This window comes from Rhyacophila brunnea, unplaced genomic scaffold, assembly GCF_057557595.1.
Source record: "Rhyacophila brunnea isolate RB1 unplaced genomic scaffold, BYU_Rbru_1.0 scaffold_1, whole genome shotgun sequence".
NCBI classification, from domain to species: Eukaryota; Metazoa; Arthropoda; class Insecta; order Trichoptera; family Rhyacophilidae; genus Rhyacophila; species Rhyacophila brunnea.
The window spans coordinates 50,663,931-50,676,473 of NW_028232751.1; the positions used below are offsets into that span (position 1 = coordinate 50,663,931).

Here is a 12,543-nt window from a genome sequence, read left to right on the forward strand (position 1 = left end):
GAGAAGTGGAGTCAAAAAATAGTAGCTCGCTATTGGCTATAAAATGGCACGACCGGCGCGAAGTCCATATGTTGACTACATTGCACAATGATTCATTTACACCCACAGGAAAATTCAATAGGCAGACCGGAGAGCCTATACTGAAACCTACATGTGTTATCCAATATAATAAATGTATGGGATCTGTAGATAAAGCTGATATGATGTTAAGTACACTAAGTTGTATGCGAAAATCAATAAAATGGTACAAAAAGGTGGCTTTCCATATCATAGATCTGTTTTTATTAAATTCATATATTCTGTTTAGTACTATCACAGGCAAAAAAACAGGTCTAGCTAATTTTCAGTTAAAAGTAATCAGGCAAATATTTGAAAAATATCAAGTTCCAGCCACATCCCGCGCACAGCAACCCGTCGACCATCCACTGCGCTTATCAGCTAGAGCGATGGCAAAGCATATGCCGGACATAATTCCTCCCGCAAATAAACGGATAAATCCTTGCAGAGTTTGTCATCTTTGTGCGAATACAAAAAAAAAGCCGAAAACCAAAAAATATTCCAGATACATGTGTTCCGAGTGTAACGTGCCATTATGCGTGTATCCGTGCTTTAGAGAATACCATGAAAAGGTGAACTATTAAAATATTTAAGTGTTTCAAAAATACTAAAATGACCTACCTACATATCAGACGATGTTGAAATTTATAAATTAATAACATTTGAAACTATGTGGATTATGTGTTCTGTTTAGTGAATAGTGTATTGTCATGTTATCAAAATAAACCATTAATATTATCAAGTGGGGTGTAAAAAAGGATTTCTCATAATTTATTAAGTGGTCTGGGATTACGGTTGCATTAACTCTGAAGTTTTGAACATAATTCTGTCATCGACGCACTTGTCCGGAGCCGACACGTCAACAAAATGGCGACTGAAACGTAAGTCACACGCTTTTTGTATAACGCGGCTTGTTCGTCATTCTTTATCATAATCAGGTCACAAATGTTTATTTTTAAGATCGTTAAAAATATTGCGACTATTCATAATCACCGTTGAACACTTAAAATATTTTTGATGACTGTATTTGTACATGTTTGACTGACATTTATTGTGATTTATCACAACTTGAAATCATGACGCGCTCTATTGTATTAAAGCGGTATTCTTGACGCTTTGAAAGGGTTAATATTATTTATTAAAGTATATTATAATGACAAATATTTTCATAGTACAAATAGTACACATAATTGAGCTTTTTCCTGTGCAACGAATTGAAAATTTCCCCTAAGAGCTTTTTTATTTTTTGGCTTTTCCAAGCTGTCAATTGAACATTATCCTTTCACATCCGAAACTTTTTTGAAGCTTCTCTAACTGGCATAATTAGAAGAGATCCGATCAATCTGGAAAAGAGAGTGATCACTGGTGGTGTCAAAAAGAGGCTCAAAGACTCTGGATGGAAAGAGACTGTTTCGATGAATGAGATGGACATTTAAAATTCCCAGAACATATATTTTTTTTAAATGATGTATTTGATAAATCAATAAAATAATTGGCGTGCATTGCAACAATTGATAAGGTCTCCATTCCATATTGAAACATTGGTGATAATCAATTAATATATTTATACATCTTTATTATTTTTTTATCAACAATTATGAAAATATCACAATCGAAAAAATAATTACAATACATGACATTTACGGGTTTCAGTACAGCCCTTGAATTTTTTAAATTCTAAACCATTTTTGTTAGTTCATTGAATATGAATTCATTAAATTATCAAATTGTGATACTTTGTTTAATAAGATTAAACAAATAAAATATTAACAAGGTTGAATGTAATGAGAAGACATACCGTCATATTGTATCGTTTCCATCTTGCCTCGTAAACGTCTCCATACTGTCCTCCACCGAGTTTGTGGCGCATTACAATATCAGTCCTGTCAATCTCCCATTCGTCCGGTTCAGGACTGAGTGGGAAAACGGTGGGTTTATTATGTTTGGGGGCGGGGTACAGCAGCTGTGTGATTAGGCCGTCTCCTAGCATGGAATGATGATGGACAAGCTCGGCCAGTGTTCCAAACTTGCTTTCCGCTGTTACAAAGCATTTGCCCTCGGAGTCTTCATTAATTCGGTAATGGTATACTCGTCCCTCGTAGCGGAGAGAGATGCTACGCTGACCGGGGCTGGATTCTGATTCTCTAACCTGAAAGCAGCATAATAATTTGGTTGAAAATATTGCTCTTTACAATCTTCAAAGTTTTCGACAGTGTCGTAATTAGAAATGTTGGGTCACAATGAAAAATCATACTCGAGAGTTTCCAAAGAAAATCTGAGCAAAATCAATGTTCATAGCTTTTTCAAGACCTAATTTAAACACATACTTTAGGCACATGCCATACAGCTCGTGAAACACTGGCTTTATTGCGTAAAATGTTCAATGGCCGTTTAATTTCAAGACTTTAATTGGCCACTAAACTCATGCAATTTGACACTATAGTGTTACGAGTGTCCATGCCAGTGATACACAAACCGCAGCCCAAAATAACAAGTACATCACCAAATTTTTCATTGAATATGACGAAATTCTAATTTCCTACCTATGTACTAAGTTTTGTTGTGCAAATACATATAAAACTAATGCACAGTCGAAAGTTTGTGGAGAAAATTCGAAAATGGATAAATTGGTCCTTCTTTCAAATAGGTTGTGCACCACTTTCGACACGCTTAAGACACTATATTCATTACGTTATGGCTGACAATGTTTGAAATAGTTATCGAAAATTGGCATAGAGGATCATTGACTGCACGATGGCCCGGGGAGATCATCTGAATGATATTGTAGTCCACGTGTAAATGCAAAGACCAAATTATCGATTGAAATAAATATATTCGCAAAATAACATGCGTTTTATTTAAAAATCAATTCTGTACCAGAACTAGTATGACCATCACTACTTCACAGGAAACATTCTTCTGTGCAAATGGAGAATGAATTCCAATTTATAGATGATTATTTACAATGTTTTAATGACAATCAAGGTGATATAAGTTAAAAGTAATATACTAACCAGAAAGCTTCCATTAATTCCAGAACTAAGGAGATATTCTGCGGCATTTCTTGAAATTGGACCGTGGTACCAGGAATGTTTTTCTAGGGAATTTACAGGAGTGACGTAATTGGAGGGGACCCAGCCCATCTGGCCGGAAGCCGAATGAGCCTCGCACCACTCGCCACTTTTATTGTAGCTTAAAATCCTAACTTGCTCTCCTGAAAACAAAATATATCATAATTAAAACCACAATGAATCAGGAGAATAAATACCCAATGCTAAAGACAGCTTCAAAATAATATTTTACGCCGCTGAATGGAAGGAATTCTATCATGGCAGATGAAAGAAAATGGCAAAGAAGGTCCAGACTCTATTCAAGCCAGCATCATCGAAAGACAAACATTTAAAGTACTTACTAGATCAAGATCTGTCCCACGATGACATTCATCAATGGTAAAGTGTTACTAAAAGATTATTTAACGTTTAACCTGTAAGGTTGTATTAGAACTACAAACTGTGATTACTGAGTTGATTGATTTCTCGAGATTCTCTTACGGGAAGGTAATTGAGATGTCCTCTCAAACTGTTAATCTTACATGCCAGACTGTTTATTATGTTGACTATTGCAGTATAGCATGTAGGATTTGTGTAACAGTTTTAAAAAACTCTCTCCATAGTGAGGAATAAATAGCACATCCCACCAGGACTAAGTGATTATTATTATTACTCATGCGGGGTGCAGCATGATTTTCCGAGGTGGCAAATCTCTTTACAGACCACTTGCAAAGAGGTACGATAATTTTCGTATTTCACTTTCCTTCGTCTTACGGATTGTGCAGATATGGTGAACATTTCTCGGTGAGATTCTTGTATACACTATCTCGAGAAATGAGAATCTTTTAATTCCATTAAAATAAAATCTCAAGAAAAGAAGTTTCTCATGATTGCTTGAGACTAGAATTATCTCTCACAACCTTTACTGTTGAGTTGAGCCTCACATTTAACCACCTTTTGTAGTCACATCATGACAAATATTTATGAGGTGTTTCAAATTCTGTATGTTCAATAACATATGCCACATTCTTAAATTTAGAGTATTATCCAATATTCATTGAATATAAAATAATTGGAAATTTCCCTTGACAATTCAAAGTGAGGGTTTTTAGGTCTTCCAGGCAATACAGATTTCGAAATATTTCTTTCAGATCCAGATATTAGACCTCTTTTTAGGTTGTCTGCCCTGCCCTACAATTGAAATTTTTCTTTTCGGAGTCAAATGTGAGATTAGGTGCGTTAATGCCGATAATAATATATCACAAAAGTCATGGTCAGATGCATACTTGTCTTTGTTTTATAACTTGAAAAAATATGTTTTCATTTGTAGTATCTCGCCCGGGGCCCTACCAAGTGAAGCTTCTAGGCAATTGCCTAGTCTGCCTGGGCCATAATTCGACCCTGGATATACTAATGAGTCTCAGTGGCGAAGAGTGGAGGTACGCTGTTAAGATCTGCCATAAATAGTGCACACTAAACTTTGTCAGTCATACGTATTTGTTTTCATTGAAATAAGACTACAATTTACAGATGGTGTTGGTTAGTTTTTAAAATTCAATTAAACCCTGCGAAACCAAGCCACTTTAACGTGCACTATTTATGGTGGATCTTCACAGCCTACCTCCACCCTCCGCTACTGCTATTTATGGGCTGCACTTTGTACGATTCAAGAATATAAAATCATTTTACATCCCACATAATTCTGATCTTGTATCAGTACGCATTACATGTGCACAAAGAATATGTACAGAATGAATAGAGTAATTAATGATTAGAATGAGAATGTAAGAGACAGATAAAACTCTAGTCTAAAGACAACAATTTTATCATAACCCGCAGTAGGCATAAATAGATAAAAATTTGATTTAAAAAATGCATTTTAATTGTCTGTTTTTTTTTAAGTTATTTACGTTGACAGCTGTTTTCGGCTATAAACCCATATTCAGAACGATCGCAAGATAACTAATTTCTAAAAGTGAACGCTTGCAAGTCACAAGCATCTGTATGACATCACAAATGTTATGAATGCCTGAACGTCTTTTATTGAAATCAAGCTTACTATACAGCCAATCGGTGTTGTGTGAGGAAAAACAGATGCAAATAGTACTAACTGGTGAGGTTTAATCTACAGGCAATTTTATTAAGAAAAAAAAACATGATTATTTGGGAAAATTTCTATAGATCAATCTCACCTTTCTTGAGGCTCAACTGATTATCACCGCCTGCTTGGAAGTCATAGAGGGCAACAAACAGCTGGGGATCATCATCGTCGTTGTGTGAGAGGAGGTTCTCTTTGGAGGTCCAGCGCCCGGCACTATCTGCGAGTGCCGCAGAGGGCGCAGATGTGAGGCATGGCGGGGGTATGGCTGAGGTGGGGGGAGGAGAACTCCCAGCGCCCGACTGAACGACTTCGCTAGTGGGACCCTCCGTGTTGTCTGGAATGTGTGGCAGGGGCCTACTCTGAAGCAACAGGGCCTCTGTAACAAATAAAAAATAAAATCAGTCTGTTGTCAAATAGTCGACAAAATCCCACGGAAAGTTAGAACATATAAGAGTCATCAGGTCATCCAGATAACAAGAACTGCAATTTTAAATCAATTTGAACCAACAAAATATTTTTGCAGCTTGTTGTCAAAAGATAATTTTATACATATTTTATATTATTAAATATACACATGAAGAGTAGCTTACATAGCTGATATTAGTGTTCATGTTCGATGTAAACTTATAACAAATACTGAACTCGAAAGTGTTTTTTAATGAATTTACAAAATCCACTGACTGGGGTAAAATGACATACATTATAGTAAGGCAGGCATAGTGGCGAACCTATATCCCACTGGTGGCACGCGAGATGATTTTGCATGGCACGCGTTTAAAGAGAAAAAAAAATACCTAAAATAATAATAAATGACAGATCGCATTGTATAAAAAATAGCAGACAAATACTTTTCAAGAATAAGCATCATGTATAATGTAAATATATAATTGCATAGGTCGGTCCTTAGACTTTATGCGTCACATATAATATTATCACACTAATCTCATCAGGTGGCGGAGGATGCCGCGCCGCGAACCTCTAATTTTGATCGATTTACGATGCTTGAGACCTCTGTAGCGAGAAAATGCCTCATCTGATCGGAGCAATTCTCGTGTCAATTTGTGCGATAAGAACCAAACTAATAATTAAGACATTAACAAACAATTTCATTTCTACCCACAACAAAATGACAGCATCAAATAAGAAACAAAAACCTGGTGAACCTAGTAGTAGTAATTCTGGCAGACAGTTTCAAAATTGGTGGACTGAAATGTATGGCGTAATTGAAAAAAGTGATAAAGATTAGGGAATCCAATCCCGAGCCAAAATTCTGATCCCGGGATTTCGGGATTACAATTTGACAATCCCGGGATCCCGGGACTGGTCCCGGGATTGGCATTTTTTTCCATTGTTAATATAAAATGTTTATATTTACAAATAACATTGATAAAATCGGTCAAAAATAAATCTAGTATAATTTATACTATTTAAGACATTTATTGTTAATATTGTATACGTTCATTCTTGGAAATACATAAGTTTAATGGAGTAAATAATATTGTAATATAAATAATAATGTGAATTTAATACGAGATTGCTGTTTCTGATAGTAAAGACATAATGAATGGATTAGCGAGATTTAAAATAGTAAAGCAAATAATCATGGCGTACTTATGGCCTTTCCGCATCATAAATCTAATTTTTCGACCATGTCCGATCCTAATAGGATCATATGGGCCTACACAGAGTAGAGGTTGTATTAACAGATTTTGTTTTTTTTTTTACGAGAAATGGATGTCAGCTACTTGCTCAACCTGCAAAATCTAATTAGTTAGCCAAATATGAAACTGCCGTAAAACGTATGATATCATGGTGGAATTACTTTGTTAAATGTGCGAAGCATTGTTTTTTTCCAATCTTTCTCATTTTTAATAATTCATGTGAAAAAATAAAATGAATCGGCAACCTACACATGGGTATAAATCAAACTTCATTCAAACTCAGTTTATTTCTAATGTAGTTATTTTTTATTAAAAGTACTTTTTCTGTTTTATTTTCGCTTTTATTTTATTTTCCATAAAAATTGATAAATAAAATCAATCTCGAAATCCCGGGATTATGTTTATCAATCCCGGGATTCATAGGTATCGAAAATAGCGCGGGATCCCGGGATTGGAATCCCTAATAAAGATATACATGTGCTATGTTCTGTGGGTGGTATCTAGAACACCATCATTTTTTAATAGAATTTTCAAAACTGTTTGTTGCAAAAATGTTTTCATCATGACTGCTCGGCACGTCTGACAGTTGAAAAATAAAATTTTGGATATTTTGACACGCGTACATAAAAAGGGTCGCCAACCCTGTAGTAGGGTAAATCGACAAAGTGTGTCATTTTGCACCAGCGACATCTTGGTAATGGGTTTATTGATTTTTTTATTATTGTTTCAGAATGATTATGCCCTAAAATTACATACGTAAAATTCAGATACAATTGGGGAGAAAAATTGGGATATGACGGAAATGAATCAGCCAGTATTTGCTGTGAAAAATGGAGAAATGGAACAGTTACGAGCATCCAAATTATTTTAAATACCTCAAGCAACTTTAAGAAGACGCAATTTTACAAAACGAACAATAAAAACCGGAGGAAAAAACACATGGAAGATTGAAGACATTTCCCGTGCAAAAATTGAACGTCAACTTGTGAATCACATAAAATTATTGGAAACGAGGTTTTTCAGGCTTACTTATATAGAAGTGCAACTCTTAGCATATCAACTGGCCGGAAAAATTGGTTTGAAAAAAAAAGACTGGCAAAAAATTGGCTGAGAAAAGTAACTAACCGCTAGAGCACAGGCGTTGAATACGCTACAAGTTGCCATTTTTTTGTTAATAGTCGAAGATGTTTTGTTAAGTAAATCAAAATATAAATCCACCTAAAATATACAATGCTGGTGAGTCGGCCTGATCTACTGTTCCAACGGCTGATACAACAGGTGGTGCAGTAATATCGCAGTCTGTAGATTCTGTAGATAACCTATCAGTAAAAGCATATTCATCCAAATTTCCCTAATTACAGTCGAGTCCTTTATAGCTGGGCAAGGAAAAAGGAAAACCAGAAACCGACAACAATCTATGGTGCTGAATACAACTCTAAATATATCCGAAATTAAAGATAAATTTCGTCGGAAAAAGATTTCTGAAAAACATAAGCAAAATGTCACAAAAAGGTTTTTTTTTTTTTGGTGATCGATTCGGATACTGAAAACAAGTATTTATTTAAATGAGATGTACATAAGATCTAACTGGACCTAAGCTAAACTTGGCTAAGATGCATGTAACATGGAAAATGGGGTCATGCTGATGAGCTGAGGATAAAAAAGTAAAAATATTATTCTGCGAAGTTTGTTCTTCATAAAATGTGAGTTTCATTTAAAATTATACCTTTTTTTCCATTTTTAACAAATATTTATGTGGTAAGTGTATTGTCATCTTGTACAAATGTGGGGTAAAATGGCTTTTTGCTTAGTTACTGCTAAGTTATACTTCTTTTGGCGCGTTTGGGAAAACAGATCAGTGTGTATTTTTGGCGTGTGACGCGCCGATGTAACGCTTTTGGCGTATGACGCGCCGATGTAACGCAGTTGGCGTGTGACGGAAGTTGCGAGCGCCGATGCAACACAATTTATTTATATTGGAGTGTATATTTATTTTTCATTGTAAAGATTGTGTATTAAGATTTCAGGCTATATGTATGTAAGTATTATTTATGTGTAAATTTATATATCAATAAATAAATAAATTTTGTGAATGTTGAGTTGGTAAATAATTCAAACAATGGTATGTTGTAAATTTACAATATTTTGACACTTCATACACAAAAATACATAGTTTTACAGTTTAGGATAATATTTGTCGCATATCCCATGTCAATTTATTTATTAGCAGTTTATAATAATTAAAGACAATAATAATTAATTATTATGTTTCATCACAAAAGCCAATATCACGTTTCAGTTAAACCATTAAATAGGCTATGTTTTACTTTTGATTTGTAATAAATTAATATTGTTATCTAACGAAAATAGTTGTACAGTCATCTGCTTAAGCAAAGATGGTTGAAATAGCGGTTTGCTAAATTTTTCGAACACAGGTTTTGAGATTTTTTTTTTACAAAGTGGGTACATTCTGAAATAATATTATTTATTCGCATACATAATATTATTGCTGACGGTACCTATATCGATAAAATACACTTGAGACCTAAATGAATATAATCATAATAACACGCCAATATTTTTTTATTTTTTTATTAATTCATCATGGGCACTTCCGAATCGATTATAACCGCTGTATGGCAAAGATGAATTTTTGTTTTGTTACGCCAAAGAAGTATAACTTCCAACGCGCGTACATAAGTAGGTACACACACCGTTTTTTTTTAAATATCACTTAAGTATGTACTACAATATATGAAAAAATAGTTTTAATTTATAGTATTTTTCTATATTTATAATAAATTATGTACATGTTTTGATATGCTTTTTATCTATATACTAAACACTATGTCATTTTTTACACCTTTCCCATACCCATATAATATTATAATGTAATCGTAATTTTCTATAGGTATTAAGCGTGAAAATATTTATGTCTCAATTACTTAAATATTATGTTAATAGAAATGCCACATCTATTATTCTCGATGTTTTACGACATAGACCGGGTGCTGTCATCTAATCCGTATTACATAATTAAGAAGACACACTTTCTTTTGTAATTCGTCTAGTTGAGACCATAGTCTATAGAAAAAGTCATGGTGCCAGCCCGGGATGTAGTCGTGGTTCCTTCTCCACTCCTCACCTCCGTAACATGGTACGTAAAGGGCACCGGTCACACATCGAATTTGCCTGCATAATAATTTATGATATACATACACGGTTTATTCTGTGATTCGTCAAGAGACGATAATATACAGGAAAAAACATGGTATCAGCACCGGAAGTGGTCATGGATCGAAATCCTCACCCCCCTCCCCTAACTTGGAATTACAATAGCACACTGCGAGCGCCTAAGTTTCATACGTATATGAGAGACGAAGTTTGACTTTGAATATTATTATTAATTAAAGCATTAAATGCATGCGCCGTTATAAGTAAATACATCGACTTTTCCATTCCATTTTTTATTAATTAAATCAACTATAAAGCTATGGCTAATGGCTAAATAATCATTAATATAAAATCGCCATCAAATTAAGCAGTACCTATTATTGTAGACACGCTCCTGGCTTAGTCAACTCAGTAGGAGAGCAATCCGATTTTAACAATTCGACCCACGTACGTAAACACGCAAAAAACACTACATTATTTTGTTTATTCCATAACATTTAACTTGGACAGAGTGAGATAAGTGTGTTTGTCCAAAACAGGTGTCGCAGTGCTGCCTACTGAATTATCACTTACGTTACTATAGTACATTTTTTATACTCAATAATATAAAATATAACACTACAACAGCTGACTACATTCATTATTACTATTATTAGTAAAAATAATAATACATAACATTATTGTGTACATACATAGTTATTTATGAATGACTGATGACATTTTTATTGACATTATAAGCAGGAGACTGTATTTATATAATATAACATGCATAACTTTACTATTAGATTAGATAAACCCCGCTTATCAATTTTATACATAATCTATTATATTGATCGAATATTTGTCAATATCAATATTGAGAAATTACATACCTATTGCAAAACTTTTCGGATCGTGCAAAATATAATCTAATTTCCAAACGTAGATTTGCTGATGCTGACGATGAGTGATGAGAAGACACAAGTGCAATACATTTATATTATTATTAAGTATGCCAAAGATAAGCGTGATATTGATAAATGATAAAAATAAAAATTACGATACAAAATTGAATTAAGCAATTTAAATTAAACTACATTTTGTAACAATAATTCGGAATCGGCATTCCTAGCTTCAATAAAGGATTTAGTACAATTAATTGTATTAGTTCGGCAGACGTACGTGGCAGCAAAGAACTAGAAACCGAGAATAGTAGTCTTGCTTCGTTATGTCCTTAACATATTGTATTGTGTAGAATTGTAGATATACGAAAGAATTGTGAAGGTTTAATTTTTAACTTAATAATGTTAATCCATAAATTTCGATATAGGTACTGGTTTACAAAGACTCAATTAAAAATCACTATATTGACGGAATCCTAGGTAATATATGAATACAAATAGTCGTGCTTACGAGTGCCTTGGTCGCTAATTCTTAACATTTGCATAAACACTAAGTTTGCTTAGAAAAATTTATAACAATACTGTAAAGACATGAGCGCAAAATTGGATGTCTTATTGCAATGTAGGTATAGTCTATCTATTCACAAAATAATGAAACATCTATGAGCAGACTCAGGTGTCGAAGAAACCAAAGCTCTGTTATTATTCAAAGAGATTCTCTAAAGAGTCTAAACCAGAGCGTAGGAGCGGAGCTCGTAGTAGGAGCGGCCGGAACACCGAAGATTTGTAGTGCTCCACTGCTCCGGATGTTTTTTTTTATTATTAAATTTTCGTTCTAAAATACAATGAAAATATTATATTTGACACTTTGCAACACTGGAATTATTTGAAGTACGGAACACTGCCGAGTCATAAATAACTTCACATTTTTGACAGAAGAGGAAGATAATGAAAGACCATTTGCTGTCGGTTTTGTTAAATATAATTATTAATGAAAAGAACGAATAATACCTATATATACCTTATTATAAAACTAGACTTATTTTTTTAACATTATTTGTATACCTACATATAATAACTATTAAACCCGGAGCGGAGCTGGAGCAAGAATTAGGTCCCGGAGCGGAGCAACACAAAGGGTCCGCTCCAACCCCTGGTCTAAACTACTCTACACGATCATACTTAGGTCATCGATAAAAACATTAAAAGCCGTTCTTTGTCATAGGTTTGAATCCCGCGGCTGGATTAAATTACCATGTTGTTTAATCAATATGTGTTGCGCAAACGGCTAATAACAATTACCCGGAAAAATACAAAATTGTATTAGAATTGTTACTGTATTCGATATTTTTGTGATTATTCATTTTGATACTACTATTCTTCGATCGAAGCATCTAAAGGCCTAAGCATAAGTCATTTGCGCCCACGGAGAGATAAAAATATAGATCGCTTCCCGTTTCATGTCCGTCAGGTTTCAGTTCGACAGCTAGGATACAACTATTCATAATAATCATGATGTATTTTCAATCAATTTAAATCAGTATGCCTATACCTACCTAATATATGAAACCAATTGGGTGAGCGAATTGCGATTTGTCAATAGGGTATCCTCATAAACG

The 12,543-nt window shown here is 34.2% G+C and overlaps 1 protein-coding gene across 1 annotated transcript in view; it reads right to left on the reverse strand.

The window, feature by feature from the left end:
* Positions 1-12,543, reverse strand: part of Abl (tyrosine-protein kinase Abl) — a 73,087-nt gene that overhangs the window by 32,462 nt on the left and 28,082 nt on the right. Inside the window, exons 2-4 of the mRNA XM_085946890.1 lie at positions 5,300-5,584; positions 3,072-3,271; positions 1,856-2,206 (exon numbers count right to left, since the gene is read on the reverse strand). Of these exons, the coding sequence (XP_085803016.1) occupies positions 1,856-2,206; positions 3,072-3,271; positions 5,300-5,584 (836 nt within the window). The remainder of the gene's footprint in view (positions 1-1,855; positions 2,207-3,071; positions 3,272-5,299; positions 5,585-12,543) is intronic.